Genomic DNA, 20,601 nt, shown 5'->3' on the forward strand with positions numbered 1-20,601 from the left:
GAAAAGCTTGAAATGTTGTACCATTTATAGTAATTTATAAATCACTGATTGTCCAGGATAAATTGTACTATTTTATATATATCTGGTTTAATAATGATTTGTTGAAAGATAGTAGAATATCTACTATAGTACAATACTATAGTAGATAGTAGAATATCTATCATGGATCACAAACTGATTGAAAGGAAGAAGTCAGAGTTGTGGTCAATGGGACAGAATCTAGTTGGAGGTTGGTGACTAGTGGAGTCCCTCAGGGGTTGGTACTGGGACTGGTACTGTTCAGTATTTTCATCAACAACCTGGATGAGGGAACAGAGTGTGCCCTCAGCAAGTTTGCTGATGACACTAAACTGGGAGGAGTGGCTGACACACCAGAAGGCTGTGCTGCCATTCAGTGAGACCTGGACAGGCTGGAGAGTTGGGCAGGGAGAAACTTGATGAAACTCAACAAGGGCAAGTGTAGAGTCTTGCTTCTGGGGAAGAACAACTCCATGTACCAGTACAGGCTGGGGACTGACCTGCTGGAGAGCAGTGTAGGAGAAAGGGACCTGGGGGTCCTGGTGGACAGGAGGATGACCATGAGCCAGCAATGTGCCCTTGTGGCCAAGAAGGCCAGTGGCATCCTGGGGTGCATTAGAAAGGGTGTGGTTAGTAGGTCAAGGGAGGTTCTCCTCCCCCTCTATTCTGCCTTGGTGAGGCCCCATCTGGAATATTGTGTCCAGTTCTGGGCCCCTCAGTTCAAAAAGGACAGGGAACTGCTTGAAAGAGTCCAGCACATAGTCACAGAGATGAGGGAGCTGGGTCACTTTAGCTTGGAGAAGAGGAGACTGAGGGGTGACCTCATCAAAGTTTACAAATATGTTAAGGGCAAGTGTCTGGAGGATGGAGCCAGGCTTTTTACAGTGATGTCTAGTGATAGGACAAGGGGCAATGGGTGCAAACTGGAACATAGGAGGTTCCACATAAACATCAGAAAAAACTTCTTTGCTGTGAGAGTGACAGAGCACTGGAACAGGCTGCCCAGAGAGGTTGTGGAATCTCCTTCGCTGGAGACATTGAAAACCTGCCTGGACAAGTTCTTGTATGATGTTCTCTGGGTGATCCTGCTCTGGCAGGGGGGTTGGACTAGATGATCTTTCGAGGTCCCTTCCAACCCCTAAGATTCTGTGATTCTGTGTGATCTAAGTTAAAAACAAAGAACCATGTTCACTGTTTTGTTTTTGTAGTATAAATCCATAGTGTCTAATTTAATAACCAATTGTTAATTTCTTTATTTTCACCTAGCTAATAATTTTGGATAGGCTATTTTTTATAGTAACTATAAATTATACTGTGTGGCATTAAAAAAAGCTCTGTAATTAAATAGAGGTTAGGGCAAGGAAGTGAAATGACTACTTATAAAGGCTTTATAAATTCTTTCTTGTTCTTGTTACATTTAAGTACCTCCTGGTTTGTCAGCTGCAGTAACGACCGACTACAAAAATATCAGCAAGATGCCCAGAGAGTCAGTGTTTATATTCACATAAAGATAATACAGTGCAAATTTCCTAAACTTTTAGAGAGAGCAAATGTTTGTGCATTTGTTATTGCTGCTATTATTGTTCAGATGTTAAAACTCACTTCATGAAGCCTGAATCTGTAACAACAAAATAATCAGCACTCATGCACAAATACATGCATACATACACAGACACATCACATAGGGTGTCAGTTCTGCTTTTATTTTATGAACTTTTATTTTTTCTCTTTTATGGCTAGCCACTGGATAGGCAAGAATCATAGAATCATAGAATCCTAGGGGTTGGAAGGGACCTCGAAAGATCATCTAGTCCAACCCCCCTGCCAGAGCAGGGTCACCTAGAGTACATCACACAGGAATGCGTCCAGGTGGGTTTTGAATGTCTCCAGTGAAGAAGACTCCACAACCTCTCTGGGCAGCCTGTTCCAGTGCTCTGTCACTCTCACAGTAAAAAAATTTTTTCTGATATTCACCTTAAACCTCCTATGCTCCAATTTGTATCCATTACTCCTTGTCCTATCACTGGTCATCACTGAAAAAAGCTTAACTCCATCTTCTTGACACTCACCCTTTACGTATTTGTAAACATTGATGAGGTCACCCCTCAGTCTCCTTTTCTGCAAACTAAAGAGAAGCTATGATAGCAAAACATAAATCTGACGTGTAACTTTTAAGTGAAAAATGTTAGTGCACATAGTTATAGATATCTCAACCCGCAGTTAAATTAAAACAGACAATTACAGAAACTTTTTTAATTCTTGAAAGTTCTGAGAACTCTATGCAGGAAAAAGAAGAAGGAAATGTCTTGATTATTTTCTTTTTAACAGAAAAGTGTTGGTCCTTGTACTTAATGCTACTGTGAAAAGAAGATACGTTAAACATCCACAGAGATGTATCTGTAGAAAGATGGAAGTTCCTTAGGGCTTGCTTCCTATTTAAGAGCATGCATTCCCCCATGCTAGCAAGAGAACAGACTGGTTATGTTTTCCATGTACATGTATCCAGTTGGTATCAGTGAGAGCTGTGTGGGTACTTGGTGGGAAATATGTCATTCCATGACTTGATTTTCCTTGGTGCTGTGATTTGCAGAATGAAATTAACTTTTGATTCACAACAGTCAAATCAGCTCTTTCTCTTTTTGATGTAACTCCACGTGGGTAGCAGGCAAGATTTATTCCATTCTTTAAATGGACCAAATACTTAGCCAGTCCTTTTTTTCTCCCAGACAGATTGAGGATCCTACATTTTTCTGTGCATCCTATGGTCAGTGTCACCTAATGACCCCATTGTAGTAAAGAGAGGTATAGGGCCAACTGACCTGAACAAGCAGGTGTAGGAAGTGAACACAGTGACAATTGTTTCCATTGAGGTTCCTTGTATGAAATATTTTATTACTGTTGTACTTGAATTAAATCTGCTTTATTCTCCCTACATTGATAATTTAATAAACATTTGATTTTCTGGTTTGTTTTTTGTTGCTTTTTGTTTGTTTGTTTGTTTTCCTTGTGCTTCTGTCCCATGCAACAAAATAGGAGTTAAGTTTTAGGGTCTGAACATATTTTATCACTTTAATTTTGTTAGGTAAGCAACACCACAAAGCTTTTGATGAGCTAACTTAAAACTATAGCTGGTAAGCTTATTACACAGCAAATTAACTAAATGTAGAATGTAAGAGTTGGTTTCAAATTACACTGCTGTGTTGTCAAGATCCCGCATTTGTTAGTTTCCAATAACCCAAGTCCCTTTGCTGAGGTATCTGTTCAGTTTGGATGCCATTCATGGTTCAGAAGGACTCAGTCGTCTTCAGAAAAAGGCTAGTGAATTAGGACTTGAATTTGTTGTATGGGGCTGGAATGCTGAAATTCTTTCAGGATAAGAGAATTAACCAGTCTGTTCTCTTGCTAGCATGGGGGGATGCATGCTTTTAAATAGGAAGGAAGCCCTAAGGAACTTCCATCTTTCTACAGATACATCTATGTGGATGTTTGCAAGTATGTCTATTTTCTCTTTTCAGACATTCTGTGTTTTAAACTTGCAGAGCTGTCCAAAAGTAGTGGACATTTGAGGGGAATAAAGAAATGTATTTCTAACCACCTTCCCCTTTTAGATTTATATTTCATCATCTTCACTTTTATTAATCTAAAAATACTAAATCATTCCTTTCATTCATCTAGCTAGTGATTCTACCTGAATTCTGAGTTAAACGTGCCAAGTAGGTTTTTAAAAGCAAGAATATTTGTTATTTCTGTATAAATCCTGGCAAAAGCAATCAACTCTTCAAGATCAATAACCAGTCTATGCTTAGCTTTGTCTTCATAAAAGTTCAAAGTGCTTTGTTACCATTGACTGTGCTTGGAATGGCCAAAACACAGCAATTTTGACCCTAAAGAAGATCTGCTAGAACATATCTGGTGTTCTGCTTGTACATTTGCTGTTTATGCCTTTAGGTGTGGCCTACCAGCTTGGATCGATGTGTATTTTTTTTCATGTGCCATGACTGGCACAGTTGTAGATACCCTCCTTTTTTGGGGTGTTTCTTTCCTGTTTTTCTTCCTTATTTCTACTTTTCTCTTATGTTCCTTTCTCTTTTGTGCCTGATATCAAGCATTTATCTCGGTTCCTCTTGATATTTTTCATTCTCCTCTTCTCTTTTTCTGCTTGTTCAGAGAAAATGCTGGGCATTGCCCTGGGCATATGTCTGTGGGAGAGGCACAAGAACAATACTTGAAACTGGATTTGTATGTGGTGATACTAGGATCAATGCTGTAGGAGTCTTTGTCTGCTTTGTTATTAGCAGCAGCAGTCAGTCTAGGGGTATAAATAAGACTAGAAACCATATTCTCATTTTGTGGATCATTTCATGGTTTTGAAATTTTATCCATTCCAAGGGAAGCAAAACAATAATTTTTTTCTGCAAAACTGGAATTTAGACCCAAAAAATAAATTAAAATTAAACATAGTATTTGATTCCCTCGTATCTATATATTTAATTTTAATTCCACATTTCTAAATATTTATTTTTACATGCAAATCAGTAAAGTACAAAAAGCAATTTACTACTCTTTATGGAAATGGAATGGATACTGGATTTGACTGATAACTCAAATGAGTTGTTTCACCATTATGACATGCTTTCTTAAATTTCTTTTTCTACAAACTTTCATCAATATTCAGAAGTTTAAATGAAAGTTGTAAGACATGGTAGAACAAAGTGCAAGGCTACCAGTTGCAATAGGAGATAATTTCTCTTGAAGGAGAGGTAGAAACAAAGAGAGGACACTATAAGGTTGCATGTCCAAACCATACTTGGTCTGAAGCTAAGGAGAAGTGAGGGTCAAACCTATTCAATAGCTGCATGGAAATACACAAAAGACATACACTGAGAAAGACTTGTTTTGAAAGCTCATTTTCCATGGAAATGCCCCAAAGGCAGGAAATTGAAATAATGGAGGATTTTTCTTCCCCTGCCAGTTGAAAAATTAATGTTGGGCCATGGTCAAGGCTTCACAATTTCCTATGATTGATAATGTTATCCCTGCATGGTTAAAAAATGAAGGCAGCCATCAGTTCAGATTTCACTATGGGTAAGGAAGAATGGGCTAAAGAAATCAGAAGATAATTGCTGTGAAAGTGTTCATGAGACAATAGCATGCACTGTTTGAAGAAGAGGAAAAGGTGAGAAAAGGAAAATAGGCATAATGGATGTCAGTAAAAAGATCATCCATCTTTGTGAGGAAAGATCACATGGTGAGTAAAGGGTGGCAAAGGGACTGTGGAGTTCTGTGAAGGTGAAAGTGTAATAAGGTATCGTTATCATTCCAATGGGTTATCTCTATGGATCTTGAAATCAGAGAGGAATTCTAAAGAAAAAGTGGTGAAAAAATGAGCTAAGAAGGAGTATAAAAGTGTAACAAAACATATTACAAAATAAGGCTGAAATGCAAAATGCTGCATACCAGGGGTCAGTAAAAACAACAAGAAAAGTCTAGATATAGCAGAAACTAAAGAAAAGAGTCAGGTGATTACTTGATGGAAAGAGAATTCTTTAATGTTTTTACTGACATGATGCTAGCTTTATAGAACTATTAATGATAACCAGACTATTAAAAGCATTTTGTAGAAGTTTCCATTTGCTTAGATATATTTGAGACACTCCACCAAATGAGATTCAATGTAGAGAAGAGCTGAGTACTTCATGTGTGGCTACAAAATGAGATACAGCTGGTGAGCATCTGCAGGAGCAACTTAGAATGCTTCTGCATAACAGAAAGAGATTATGAATCAGTACTGCTGTGGTCTTGCAAAACAAGCAAATCTAATCCTCAGTTATGTTACTGGAAACATCCTTTGTGGAATAAGGGAGGCAGTTGTTTTGCTCTGCTTGGCATCAGCTTGGCCTTATTGGAACAGTATTGCAAGTTTTGGTCTAGACATTTTAAAACAAAAAAAAGAAAAATTCAGAACAGTTTTTAATATCCAGATTAGAGCACCTAGTATGATGAAAGTGTGGTAAAACGTGACCCATGAGGAAAGGTGGAAAACATTATGTTTGTCTCCTGTATAACTCAGCAGATGAAGCAAGAGTATAGCAGTAGAATAAGTATAATTAAAATATTAATATGATCATATGTTCACTCTGGAAAAATAAAGGAAATGCAATTTAATCTTCTGCAGTACATTTTGAGTATTGGGGAATGGTTTCTGATCTAAATATTATCATGAACAGGAACAACTTTCTTGGTTATTTTCTTCCATCTCATCATCTCTGTGTCTCCAGACTTACTACTTCTATTGTTTTTTATTCTTTGTTTTTCAGTATCCCACTCACATTATGTAAATCTGCTAAATATTTTCAGATCTCAGTTTGGGAAGACAAATACAACAGTATTATTAACACCACTGGATGTTTTCTGATCTGTACCTTCAGTTCTAGGTCCTTCCACATATCTTTTTTTAATACGAGTATGGCAGTGACATTTTATACAAATAGTCACTGCATATACTAGTGATCAATTAATTTATTCAATAAATTTGCTGACAAACATGAAATATATGGGAACAGAGGCTCATGTTTGATTTCCAATTAGTGTGGATCTCCATCCTTCTCAGTGTATTACAGAACAAGCTAGACCAATTAAGTTTTATTAGATTCTGTCAACCAAATCCACCCCTGGGATAGCCCAAATGATTTGTCTTAGCCAGGGACGAACCTAGCATTATATTTCTTTATATCAACCATTTGATATGTGGGAGTATATTGTAACTGCATGTAGTTTTGATAGGAAGATGGCTAGTAATGAATGACTGCCACTTTCAGTGCTTTAAATATAGATTAAATTGTAAGTTGTGAAAAGTATAAGTCTGAAAACTAAAGGTTAGAGCTTCTACTTGACTATAGTTTTCATTTGCTGCTTTTCAACTGCACTGATTCTGATTTATTCAAATTAACCCTTATCAGATCAGATACAAAGGGGTATTTGTTATTAGCACAAAATAATGTCTTATCACCCTGCCTTTTTAGTCTTACAATTACCACATTCTGTACCATATAGAATAACAAATGCTGAAATTCAAACAATATTCTCTTCTAAGTTCTTAAACTGGAACCATGGGAACAGTTGGGAGAACTATTGGAAATTTCATTATATTAATTCTTTATTGTCTAAATGATCTGATAATCTGTAGGAAAAGCTCATACTACAGGGAGGGAGAAATCCTCCTTTTAGGTCAAGTAGCTATCCATGTGGGTATTTGTAACGGCACAATACTTTAAAAGGGAGAAGTTCTTTCTAATAAAGCAAAAATATTGTTATTTTACAAAACAACAGTGCCATGCATTCTTCCATTGCATTTTTCTGTGAAGTACTGTACAGTTTCTGTAATTAAGCTTTGTAAAGGCAGGAAGAATCATACTGTTGATTGTCTGGGTAGATGCACTAGCACATGCAATATTTGTATTCACAAAAGGACTGCACAGTTTGTATTTCTGTATTTCACAATTAAACATACGGCTTGATGCTCTTCAGAGTACGTTGACTCTTATGATGGAATACGGGCTCATTTTTTTTTATCACTAAGAAAAGCTTGTGTTGTTATTTGACCCATATAAAAACAAACAAACAAACAAACCCAAAAAACCCTATGCTGCAACACTGCAGGGTGGATAGCTGAAGGGTAAGTTTTATTCATAATGGCTCTTGCAAAATCAGAGACGCTCTTTTATTGCTAGAATTTAGTAAGACAGCCAAGCTCCTTGTACTGACCTGAGCTTAATAACGTGGGCTTTTTAAAAGTCATCAATAGCTTTATTTTGCTTCTTATGCACGGTGCTAACATGAAATATATATAAAAAGAAAGTCAGGGACTTATTGGTGAAAGCCTGTTTTCAATAAGAAATGCAAAATAAGTGGAATTAAAATATAGTAAAAGAGTGTTATACAGATTCCAAATTGACAAGATAGGTAGTTAGAGGACAGCTGAAATTCTGGTAAGTTTCAACAGAAAAATAAATCTGAAGTGTCGTTAAAAGCCAGAAAATTATGCTTTTGGATATTTTCTCTTTTCAATCCACAGGCAAGATCCTGTTTAGAAAAGTTAGAGGTAGTAAGCACAGAGAAGATACTATAGGTCTATTATCTTCTTTCTACTGTTTTCATAGGTCTCTCTTCACCATTTTTTACTGTCTTTAGGAGGCAGTTTGTTATGTGAGGGATGAGAAAGTGTCCCATCATCTCTCTCCCATTGTGATGTATTTTTTTACTTTCCATTTGTATCCTGCAGGTCCATTGCTTCTGCCAGTTGTTATTTTCTTTCCTTTCACCACATCAGACATGCCCAGTATATCCATAGTTACTCACCCTCTTGATTTGAGAATCAAATGGCTTTGTAACTATCACCTGGGCACTTATTTTTTGTATTCCTCTATCAAATATTTTTCAAAGGTTGAGAAAAATGAGCAGAAAATAGAATAGTAATTATCAGATAAATTCTATTTCAGCAAACAAGTTTTTCCCAAGGGTAGCATGTAGGAAGGTGTTAGGTAATGCATGAAGACCAGTGTTTTCCTAGCACAGGGCTTGTAGAGTAATCTTGGGGAAGCTATGACTTTGGTAGAAAGATCCCTTATGAATACAGTGTTTATTCTTCACTTTGTTTGGAAATTTTTATATTTTTTTTTTCCTAGAAATTCCTTTGTTTATGTGCTTTGGGTAATCAGCAGTTAGACCCATGAGCCTGTGCAAATTTTTATGGCTTCATTTTCACTTTGGTAGAACCAGGACTATGTGACAGACTGGAATTCTGCTCAGTCTTTGTATGGAAGTGCCAAAAGATTCTTTTTTTAAAAAAAACATCACTCGGTGTAATGATGCTTGTGTGTACTCTGATAACAAGAAGTTAATAATTCTTTTACAGTTTCCTGTGCCTTATTTTTCCTTGGAAAAAAGTAGACTTTTAAGTGAGAGCTTACAAATGCAAGTAGGACAAGCATTCTAGGATCTTTTCTAGTTATACAAAATTTCACAGATTAAAAAAAAATAAGGAAACTGCACGCAAGGAACACACTGGAAAATCTCTGAAGATCTAGTAAACAAAATATTTCAATGCAAAACTTAAATTACAATTTATTCCAAATTTATTCTGTGTAATCTATACTTACTACTTGCCCAAAGAAATCTTACTTCTCTCCTTTTGGCTGCTGTACTAGACTATGCAGAATTTTATTTATTTATTTATTTTTCGCCAAAGTGTGGAAATTTCTTATATATGCTTGAAAGGTATACATATACATGAAACTGTACTGTATTTGCACCTGCATCCTGCTCAAAGACATTTGTAGGCTTCAGAAATTACCTAATTCTAATGCTGTTGAACCACACAGTAACAGTCATAGTCACCTAAGAGGACGGTTAAATGAGATGTAATTAATTGTTTTATCAGTGAAATCCACATTAAAATATATGATTTTTACTGTATAGATGCTAGCTATAATTTGAGGAAGACTTCTGAACAACCAGTGCAGAGTCCATATATCCAGAAATAGAGCTAATAAATACATCCCTGTAGAGACTTTTAGGAGCTGCAGAGAAAAGACAGAGAAGTGAGGTAGTGTTGGATGTGTGGGAGGACAATGAGGATGGGAGTTGGACAGGTGGTCATGCAGACTTGTATTAGAATGTTTTCCGTGCTATGAAAAATGGATTGTGCCCTTGCCTTAAAGGATTAACCTTTCTATATATCCACGAGTGTGTCTGTGGAATGCAAAGAAGCCTGCATAATGTTAAAGTTCAGTACATCTATCTGCAGGAGAAGCGGTTATGAACATTTTAAAAGCAGCCAATTGAAGGAAGATTTCTGGATTTTGAAGAAGTGAACAAGTGTCCCTTTACAGATGTATGTAGTGCATTTGGGGGAATTAGAATACTCCAACAAGCAGTATTGGTCCTAATTAAAAAACTCCACATAAATGTGTAGCTTGTCTGCATGAGTAGCCTCATCCTCATTGCCATTCAGTTTATTCCTCCAGCTTTCTCAAGGATGTGCTTTCTGGAAATCTCTTTTGGTTCTTTAAATTATTAATGTCATTAAAATTTATAATTTTCTGTCATTACCTCTAGGAAAATAGAGATTCTAATGTGAAACATAATTGTCTCATTTTCCAAGTGATGTTATGATAGTGGAGCACAACTAGAACAGATTTAAATATTCCCCAGAGCAATATGGCTCAGTATTACACACTAACTGAAGTTCCTTGTGTGCAGATAAATAAATAGATACATTGATTTCTCAATGACCAATAGCAGTGTGCAAATAAATAGATAAGTAAATGCCACGAATTTATGAAGAGTGAACTTTCCCATTAATATGCCTCATGGAAAGAAATACAAATTATAAAGGAATATCCCTTTTGTATTGAGTCAGGTGGTGAGAACTGCTATTAGCCTGGTCAGTCTTACACTTACATCTGCCTACCAAAATGTTGAAGTGCTCCTTGATATATTGGGAATAGACAAATTCTTTTCCTTAGTAAACAAAAAATCCAGAATAAGAGAACTTAGGAGAAGAGAACGGTTCTTCCTCTGTCCTCATACAAGAAATTCAGTATTTACAGGCCTAAGTGCAAATTGCTATTCAATGTGCCAAGGAATAGAGAGATTTAGGCTCTGTAATCTTCCTCAAAGCATATTCCTGAAACAAGAAGAAGCCACCATCTATAGTAAGTAATGATTTAGCCCATGTAGCAGTAGCAATATCCTGGGATCATGAAAGCCAAGAAGTGAGCATGTGCTATGGAATTTTGCAAAGAGCACTTGCCTGGCCAACCCAGCTTAGAACTGAGCATCCACACGTGGTATAAATGGTCACTATTGTGTTTTGTCTTGTGCTGTGTAATGATCCAAGAAAAAGATTGGAAATTTGAGATACATTTGTTTGAAAACAAACAAACAAGGACTTCCATGACCAAAATAAATTATTTGCTTAGTTGTCAGTTTCACAATGTAAAGCTTACAGGAAATGAAACTTGTTACTTTTAGACAAGTAATAACTGGATAAATATACTTCAATTGCCAGATCAGTGTGGGTTTTTTTTGTTTTTTTTTTTTTCTCTGTGACTCCAAGTATTAGGACTGGTTTTTTGATATATATATATTATTCTGATACACGTAAAAGCCAATTTCAATCATAGAAGCATAGAATTCCAGGTTGGAAGGGACCTCAAGGATCATCGGGTCCAACCTTTCTAAGCACTACTATGGTTTATATGAGAAGGCTCAGCACCCTGTCAAGCAGAGACTTACAGCTGTCCAATGTGGGGGAATCTAGCACTTCCCTTGGGAGACTATTCCAATGTTTGATTGTCCTCATGGTGAAAAAATTACCTCTTGTGACAAATCAGAATCTCCTCAGGAGCAACTTGTGCCCATTACCCCTTTTCTTTTCCGTGTGACTCCTTGTGAATAGGGAGTCTTCATCTTCTTGGTAGCCAGCCTTTAAGTAGTGGGAAATGGTGATAAGGTTCTTTTCTGAAGGCTGAACAAACCCAGTTTTCTCAGCCTCTCCTCATATGGCAGGTCCTCCAGTCCTCTGATCATCCTTGTGGCCCTTCTCTGGACCCTCTCCAGCCTGTCCCATCCTTTTTGTAGAGCAGGGATGAAAACTGAACACAATACTCAAGGAGTGGTCTGACAAGCACAGAATAGAGCAGGATGATGACTTCTTTATCTCTGCTGGTGATGCCTTTGTTGATGGAGCCCAACATCCTGTTGGCTTTCTTTGCTGCAGCAGCACATTTTGTTCATTCATGTTGAGCCTGTTATCCACCAAGACCCCCAGGTCCCTTTCCACAGGGCTGCTTTCCAGTCAGGTGGATCCCACTCTGAACTGCGCTCCTGGGTTATGTGTTCCCAGGTGCAAGACCTTACACTTCTCCATGTTGAATTTCATAAGGTTCCTTCTAGCCCACTCCTCCAGCCTTTCTCGGTGATCCTGGAGGGTCGCTCTCTCTGCCTGAGTGTCAACCTCTCCACTCATCTTGGTGTCATCAGCAAACTGCACCAGGGTGCTCTTGATCCCAACATCCAGGTCACTTACGAAGATCTAAAACAGCATAGGGCCCAATGTCAATCCTTGGGGGACCTCAAGATCGTCACATGTACTTGTTTTTCCATTTTTCTTTCCCCCTTCCCCTAACCCAGTTTTATCAAAGTCTGAATGCAGGTGACCTTTCTACATGTGACATTTAAGTTTTCATCTGCTGCTAAGCCAGGACTGTGAGCTTTTTGGAAACAAGTCTGTACGGTCTGCCTGTGCCAGGCAAGAGGAAAGGGTACAGACCCTGGCCAGGGAGAATGCAGCTGGGCTGCTCCAGTGCAGGATGGTGCTGACCAGCTCAGGCATTCAGCCATGCTGTCCTGCCCCTGGTGCCCAGCGATGCTGCCTGTGGCTGTACTGTGCTGGGAACTGGTTTGGGAAGGCCCACAGTTACCCTTGGCTTTCAGAGCACCAGTCCAAAAATGCAGACATAGACCTCTTGCTGCCACATCTTCCAACAATGTTTTTTACTATGCTTTTACATTTCTAAAAAGAAGCCCAGTTTCTAAAAGGAATAGATCGTTTGCTGGTCTGAATGTCCATCAGCTGTAAAAAATACAGGAACTTTGTTACCCTTAGCATTGCCTACTACACTGAGGCACTGCAGCTCTCCACACAAAAAAGGTGGCAGATTTAGCCAGATTTAACCTTAGATTTTGAATTTCCTTCCAGAGGCTACCATTTTTCTTCTTTGGATGTACAGTAACTAGGTTGTTACATTTAGGACTGCATTGATGCCTGTAGCTAAATGTGAAGAACCTGTGTTAATGTGTCTAACATAACAGATTTCCTTTGCTACCTTACTTCTGGAAATCCCATGGAGGAAGTGGTTCTGACCTATTACATGTAGGATTACACATCTTGGGTCCAGTGTTTTGGCACAGTTTATGAGATGTCTTTGAAAGACTGTGTATTTCTTGGGGAGGAGGCAAAATGAGAAAGTTATGAGATGAACTGAAGGTGGGTTGTTTTTTTTTTCAAAAGATTTCTTCTATTTCTAGTCAGCCAGTCTGAATTTACCTGCCAAAGGATGGCACAGGGTGAGTTAAAGGTATCCCATAAAATTATCTCTCCCTCATACCACAGCTTAGACATTCTGTGTGGCTTTAACACCCCTCAGCCCCACAGAAGAGGAATCCAAGGCAGCTGTCTGGAGTGATCTGTAGCGCTTGTGGGTCTCCTTTGTTGTCTTCCTGCAAGGATACAGGTGCTGCCCAGCTTTTTCTATTAAGCCTCAAAATCTTTGGCTTTGTGCCACACCAGTTGGTCTGTTGTTAATGCAGTTAATTTCACCTTCTGCAAAGTTAAAAATCCAAGTTCCTAAAAAAATATGGGAAATCAGCAAAGAAGGACTAAATGGAGTTAAAACTACGGTACTAGTCAACCATAACAAGTAATTATAATAACCCCATGATCATTTCACTCACAGCTTGACAGAGAAAATGGCATGAAAACAAAACATTTTTTTTCTTGAATGTTAAAAGTACAGGGCCAGGTTCACTTCTGCGGATGGCACATCACAGGGCGGGCCCTATTGACTGAGCAAGTACAGCAAAATGAACTGTCTGCAGCCCCTGCCCAGCAAGGGGCTGAGAGCAGCCCTGGGTGGTGGGTTGGTCCAGCTGTGCAAATGGTGCAGCCAGCGTGTGCTGGGTATGGTCTAATGTGGCATGCAGTTGCTTCTGGTGGCAGTGGTGAGGAGCTGGGATGTAAAGCTGCTCTCTGCAGAGGAGGCACCCCAGGGTAGAAATGCAGTCAGTGGTGCCACTGGCTGTCCTTTTGCACAGTGAAGCTCCTGGCAGGAAATAACCAGCACAAGATGGAACACTGGTATGATTTCAGAATCAGCTATGCCCATTATTTTAAAATTATTCCTCCTGGGTAAAAAAAAAACCAAGCAACAACAAAAGAGGGTTTGGTTTTGAGGCTTTTTTTAAAATCCAAAATATGTAAAGCATGTAGTTGAATTGGCTTTAGTCACAGTATAAGAGCAGTAGATGCAGGCTCTGTCCCAGGACAGATTAGGAGGCTAGGAAAATCTGCAAAGATGCTTAAAACAGTGTGAATCCTTGAAAGAGGAGCAGCCAGTCCTTAAGATTCCTTCATGTTTTTTTTTATCCCAACGTATTCCATGTGCAGAAACTTGTGTCCTGGGTGTGTCAATATGTTCCAGGAAGCTTTTCCTATTTTTTTATTTCCTAATACAGGTAACTTCAGAACACTTCTTGAAGTAATTATCTGTGGAAATAAGTAATTAGCCTGTGGAAATTACCTACTACTTCTTCTGGGGGAAAGTACTTTCTTTTAATGCTGTTCTTGTCAGTTTTTCATTTGTTGTTTTCTTTTGAGCATTTAGTGAGATTCTATTCTGTTAAGCCAAAGTTCTTTCTATATAAATTTGATTTGAGGGCTCTTGCTTTTTACTTAGACACCTAGTGAGACCATCTTGGTGCTTTTCTATGAGGAACTATCTCTGCAGTCTGTTATTATTGCCACGATAGACGGCAATGTGTTTAGCTGTTTTCTTTTGTTTCAGATGATCATAGAATCATAGAATCATAGAATCATAGGGGTTGGAAGGGACCTCGAAAGATCATCTAGTCCAACCCCCCTGCCAGAGCAGGGTCACCTAGAGTACATCACACAGGAAGGATGCATTAAAAAATACTGTTGTTGTTATTAAACACAAAATAAGAACATTTGGCCTAGACTAAGCATGTGCATATTTTTCTATCTACTGTCTTTTAAAAAAGGTTTATCCAGTAATGAAAGGAATATGTAAAATGTCTGAACAAATATATGTTTTTAAAAGACTGTGTCTCCATTCACAGGAAATCACTGATAACGAAATATTAGAGTTGGTACATAGTGCTCTGGGGAGGATGACAGTTATCCGGCAAATTTTCCCCCTCTCAAGAGACAACAATCAGAGATGCATGAGGAATAATCACCGGATCTCATCACTGCTGTGCGATCCACAAGAAGGCTATCTTCAGATGCTGCAGGTCAGTAGCTGTGCCAAGCAGAAAAGCCCATCTTAGGAATATGGCATGAGTTTTCTGTGACTGTATAACCTCAGAGTAAAAATAAAATGTGTACAGATAAATCTGAGCATCCAACCTTCAGTCAGCTTTTCCTGACATAATTATTTATTTTATTTCTCTGACAGGGTGCTTCAAATGCGATGTTATGTCAATGAAGTACCAGCAAGTGGTTGCACTAACTCAGAGCTGATTTTCCATATTTAATTCTCTTAAGAATCTTTTCTATTTGGAAAAAAATAAGTGCTATTGTCATCTTGTGGTGTTACTGCTTGCTTAGTGTATTTGTTAGACACCTGCTGTGAAAGAGTTAATCTGGGAGGATATCAGAACCCTGAGAGTTATGGGGCTGTGGAGCATTTCATATTTAGTTAACTGGACTGAATCCAGCTGATTGATTCAATCTGTCCTGTTTCAATAGTCTCAGAAGTCTCTAGCAGCTGATAATTGTCTGAGCATGTGAAATATGCTCTACTAGTTCAAGTTTCAGATTTTGATAACAGATTTGACTTTGGTGTAAGCAATACCTGAAGATTTCTTGGCAATTTATCCCATAAATAAGGAAATTTTCCTGCAGTAATTTAAGTACAATTTTGGATGTTATTTCTAAGGATAGTGCAGTAATTTAGAAACATGGGTCTTGGACTTTTGACAGGACTATGTGTTTCTGGTTTACTTGAAACACAGTTAAGAATCTCTTTGTGTCGTTGTTGAAACTGTTGGATAAAACAGAAAACTTCAGTGAGATCAAGGATATAAGCTTAATTTCAAATTTAGTCTTAACGTGACATGGATTGAGCGAAGACAGTGATAGACCCTAGGAGTTGGTAAGCATGGGCATTGTGTGTTATAGTGAGTCTAGAAAAGGCTTGTTTAGGCTGTGGGAAGGGGGCTGCTGGGAGTCTGGGCTGCTTCAGCCTAGTCAGGAAGGTGATGTGGGGTGAATGGTCCTTCCAAAGGAAATTCCTGTGCTGGCTTGGAAGAGCTTCTGAAGAGCAAGGTGTGAGGCTTATGTGAAAAGAGAAGAGGTAGGGAGATGCTCAGAAAAAGGAGTAGGTAGGTTAAGATTTTCCAAGGAACATGGATGGGGTTGTTCTTATTATTTGTTCCCTTCTACAAAGTTGTAGCTGCAGAGACTGAAATCCTCTGAGGGAGTGATATGTAGGTTTTCTCCTTGAAAAGAACTGCTCTTGACTCGGGTTCTGTCACAGCAGTGGCAAAGTTTGGGAAATGCCAATCACATGCACTGTTTTTCTGAGAACTGGTTTGTTCTTTCTGCTCAGGGGATAGGCTATGCCTATCTTGGCTTAGAAAGAAAAGATGCTTTTGATCTTTGTTAGTAACTCTGAGGTATGCTGTAATGAGAACAAAGTCCACTCATTTCAGAGGATCAAAGCAATTTCCAGTATGTTGAAAAAATTATCTATCCTGCACAAACAAATCACTCATTGGGGAACAATCTTACATTACAGCATGATTTTGGGTATTGCTGCTATGCTGGTTTATGCAAAATCTAATTCAGATACCCATCTGACGGCCTCTGACAAACCTCTCTGAGCAAGTTCTTATTTGATAAAACAGTAACTGGTTTGCCAGAATGAACAGCCTCCTGCCCTATTGCTAGACTTCCTCTTCTGCTGATTCCAAAATGTGGGTTTTGAAAAGCAAAACATTCTCAGATTCTCTCTTTCAGAAATATCATGCCACCTTAGAACCTGTCATTAAGAAACTGGAATGTTATTCTTTGCCCATGAGTTCCACCCTAACAAACTTAGAAACAGACACCAGAAGTGCAGAGGTATAAAGTTCTCCCTTTGGAAGTGGAATCCATAACTGTCATGTCCAGCCACAATGGAATGAAATATCATGAAAGAGGAAGGCGACATGTGAGATCTCTCAAATTAGCTGCCCCCAGTATATCTTTTATTATCTATAAATTTCTACAGATTGACTATAGGATGTTTTTAGCACAGGCAGTTATACCTGAAGCATTCCGTAGCTGCATTTTTTCATGGATTTTGCCAAACCATCTTACCTACTACCTTGTGGGTGTACAGCTCATATTAATTTCCAAGTATGACTGATATGCTCCTGCAATTCAAGTGCTTCTTCTGTTTCTCTTTTCTTGCTTAAAAAATAGTTTTAACCTTTTGCTGTGCAGAAGTACATCACTAAATTACCCCTGTTGCCAGAGGCTGCAGTCGCTCCCAGCTCCATGTCAGGCTGCACGAATCCACCAGCAGCAGCGACCACCTGCCAGCACCCAGGTCCTATGCTGCTTTGAAGTAGTTTGATAAACACCACGGCTTGGAAATCCCTGGTTCATTCTCCTTTGGGCAATCTCATATTAATAATTCTTTATTGTCAAGGTAACTTACCAGCTATTGTTGGTTGATTATTTATTTAATGACTTTGAAGAAGAATAAGCTAATTTCTGTCAGCTTTGAGCTGTAAGACTTTTATAGGGGAGAATTTAGTGTTTTTAACAAGCCAGTAAAGAAAGAAACATTTACATCATGGTTCATTAATTTTGTTCTGGCTAAATTAATGAAAATATTTTTGGAATTATTTTGTTCTCAGTGTCTTTAGTACCACATCCTGGAAAGTTGTTTTTCAGTGGGTGATCATCCCAGTTTGGCATTCTGACAAGGCTTTTAAAGATCAGGCTGTTCTGCAAGCTCATCCAAAAACTTATCTGTGCTGAATGCTTTGTGGAAATTCAATCTTATTCCATCAACTCACTTGCCAAAATTTTGCTCATGCTCTTATTTCTTGCACGTATAATATACCCAGCTGGGTTTCTGCTTCAACTGGAGAAAAAGTTGTATACAGTTTCCTGTCTTGGTTATTTTATTTGACTTAAGATGACTACATATATCTCTTTCATATTCTTCATACATGATTTTCTGTATTTTCATTTATCTTTTTTGTAAGTGGAAAAGAGACCGTTTAGAACTTGCCATTTTCCATTGGTGATGTGAATCCTGTGGTTTGGGCAGTCAGCATTGTCAAGATTGCCTTATCTGGAGAGAGAATACTGAAGAAGCACTTGAGGATTTAGGCAAATCCAGTTAGCCTAGTATGTAACCCTGTATGGCATTTGAATGGTTAGTTGGATTAGTTGGATTATTGCTTTTAAACAGCTTAGATTATTTTAGACATAGTTTTACAGAGTCAATTTTATTTTAATGCATAATCTGCCTTTTTACAAAATCTTCCTCTTTAAATATTATTTTTGAACCCTGTCTACGAACTTGATTTTTTATTAAGACTTTCATCAGTTTATTTATTATATGTTCAGTTATAAAACAATATTTTTTTCTGGTTGTGTTTTTAAAGAAGTATTTCTTTTTGGAAATGTTTCCCATTACATTTTTTTCTTCTCCTGTTTACCATTCATACAGTTTTTGATCTATCTGTTCATGTTAAAACATATTACAGATACACTGTGTATCTGAAATAATTTAGCATCGTTCAAAATGTACAGTAAGATTAAAAAGCAAAAAGAAAACCTCAGCAAACTGTGTCACAAAAATAATCTTGTTACTCCTCCCAGAATTCAAAGTCCAACATCTCTACTGAAGAACTCTTCCAGGCATTACTTTGATGTTTTTAAAGAAAAGATGTTGAGAAGTATGGGAGGGTATTCACTGAACAACTACTTTCTGTGTAAAAATTTAGTTCTTCAAAGACTTGACCATCAGATATCTTTGTAGGCATCTCTTAGCAGTTACTCTGACAGAGCTGCCTTTTTATATATGAACTGTCTCCTTTTCAGGAACGACTGCAATTTAACTACTGTAACTGGAGTTATTTTTTGGAGATGTATTTGGCTGCCTAAACTGAAGGGTCTGATCCTGCATTTCTGACCAACTGAATAGCCTTTCTTTCATTTGACCTATTAACAGTGTTGTTATTACACATCTGTTAAGTGCTGCTGGGGGCTGTAAATATTGATTAAGGCCTATTGAAGCATTCACTTTCTCCCATAAAGGACTAATGAGGCACATTTTTCTTTTCCTTTTATTACAAACCTGTGTTTGCTTGTCTCTTTAGCAAAATTTAATTTGAACTTTGGGCCAGATGTTCAGTTATGGTGAAAATGTTTCTGAGTATAACGTGAGTGAAAAGTATCCTTGAACTGACTTTACTGTCCACTGCACTACATATTATCTCCCTGAAACCCAATGGCATGTGGTTTATGCAAGGTGCGTTAACAGAAAAAATGGTTAAAAATCCAAACAACAAGTTCCTTTGACCACATGGGATTTTGTGAGCACTCTGGAGGCTAGAACTCCAGGTATGTTCTGGAGCAAGGTTTTCCTCTCTGCTCAGACTGCTACCTTTGCTGGAGTTCTCTATTTGCCTAGTTGTTTAATTTAATTTTTGTTCAGTACTCTATCAGGGAGCGGACAACAGTGACTAGAATAAAGGGTCAGTGCTTCCATTTTTCATTTTTATTGCCTCTGAAAACCATGTATATTAATTAAACCATATTTATTAATAAATGAGATAGAGTAAAGTGATATTATACTTTGTTTTGCAAGTCCAGTATTACCTCTTTTCCTCCTGTCTGATTTTCAGTTGTGTTCAGTTTTCTTTATCAAATGTCTCCTTGGAGACTTTCCTTGGACAGTTAGTGTTAGCTGTGCCAAACTCTTCAGACATTTAGTGGATGAAGCCAATGCCTGAAGCTAGCAAGCTTGAGCATTACAGGGTAATCCAGACCTTGTATTATGGTTAATGTGTTGTTATAAAGCATGATGAGTAAGAAAACACTCATAATTATGAGAAATACTCACAATAAATAGCTGAAGGACAGTGACCATTCAGAGAATAGAAACCTTAGATCAGGGAAAGTGGTCTAAGCTGTGTAACTTGCTAAAAAGGGAAAAAAAATGAAAGAAGAAATAAAAGCTTCTTCTCAATAGAAAAAAATATTCTGAGAATGCAGTCTTCCGTAGAAATCTTTAGATGCCCCATTATTTGAGACACTTAGAATTAGAATGGACAAAGCACTAAATAATACACAAGTTTGATTCCTTACTGTCAGAAGGCTTGAATTAATATACCACTGAGGTCTGATTTTCTGTAGCTTTAGGAGAACTTTTTCAGGCTTTCATTTGCCTCAGTGATAATAAATAGCCCTTTGGAAGTTTGAAGCTGACATTTGAGTATTTAATGAACGTTTGTTTTTTTGACCCTGTTTTTCTCATGAATGCTGGGCTCCTGGCTGTGATTTTGTTCTCATGGGCAGCGAAGCATGTATTTAAAACACAGGCATTCATGCAAAGTCTCACAATGGGTTCTGCAAACTCATTTAAGAAAATGAAATGGGCCAAATTTTCAGACTCTCTGCCCTGGCAGTGTCCTTGTAGGCATGTCATTGCACCATAAAGCTAGCCACCGAGCTTGGCTGCGTCTAGTAAGAAGCATCCTGTCATTAGAGTC

General features: G+C 38.0%; 1 protein-coding gene across 3 annotated transcripts in view; it reads left to right on the top strand.

Annotated features, from left to right (window-relative positions):
- Positions 1-20,601, top strand: part of GRID1 (glutamate ionotropic receptor delta type subunit 1) — a 504,645-nt gene that overhangs the window by 390,156 nt on the left and 93,888 nt on the right. For all 3 annotated transcript variants that reach the window (XM_051617448.1, XM_051617449.1, XM_051617450.1), the window contains exon 6: positions 14,941-15,114. In XM_051617448.1, the coding sequence (XP_051473408.1) occupies positions 14,941-15,114 (174 nt within the window). The remainder of the gene's footprint in view (positions 1-14,940; positions 15,115-20,601) is intronic.

The sequence above is a fragment of the Apus apus genome, chromosome 4 (assembly GCF_020740795.1).
Source record: "Apus apus isolate bApuApu2 chromosome 4, bApuApu2.pri.cur, whole genome shotgun sequence".
Taxonomy (NCBI): Eukaryota; Metazoa; Chordata; class Aves; order Apodiformes; family Apodidae; genus Apus; species Apus apus.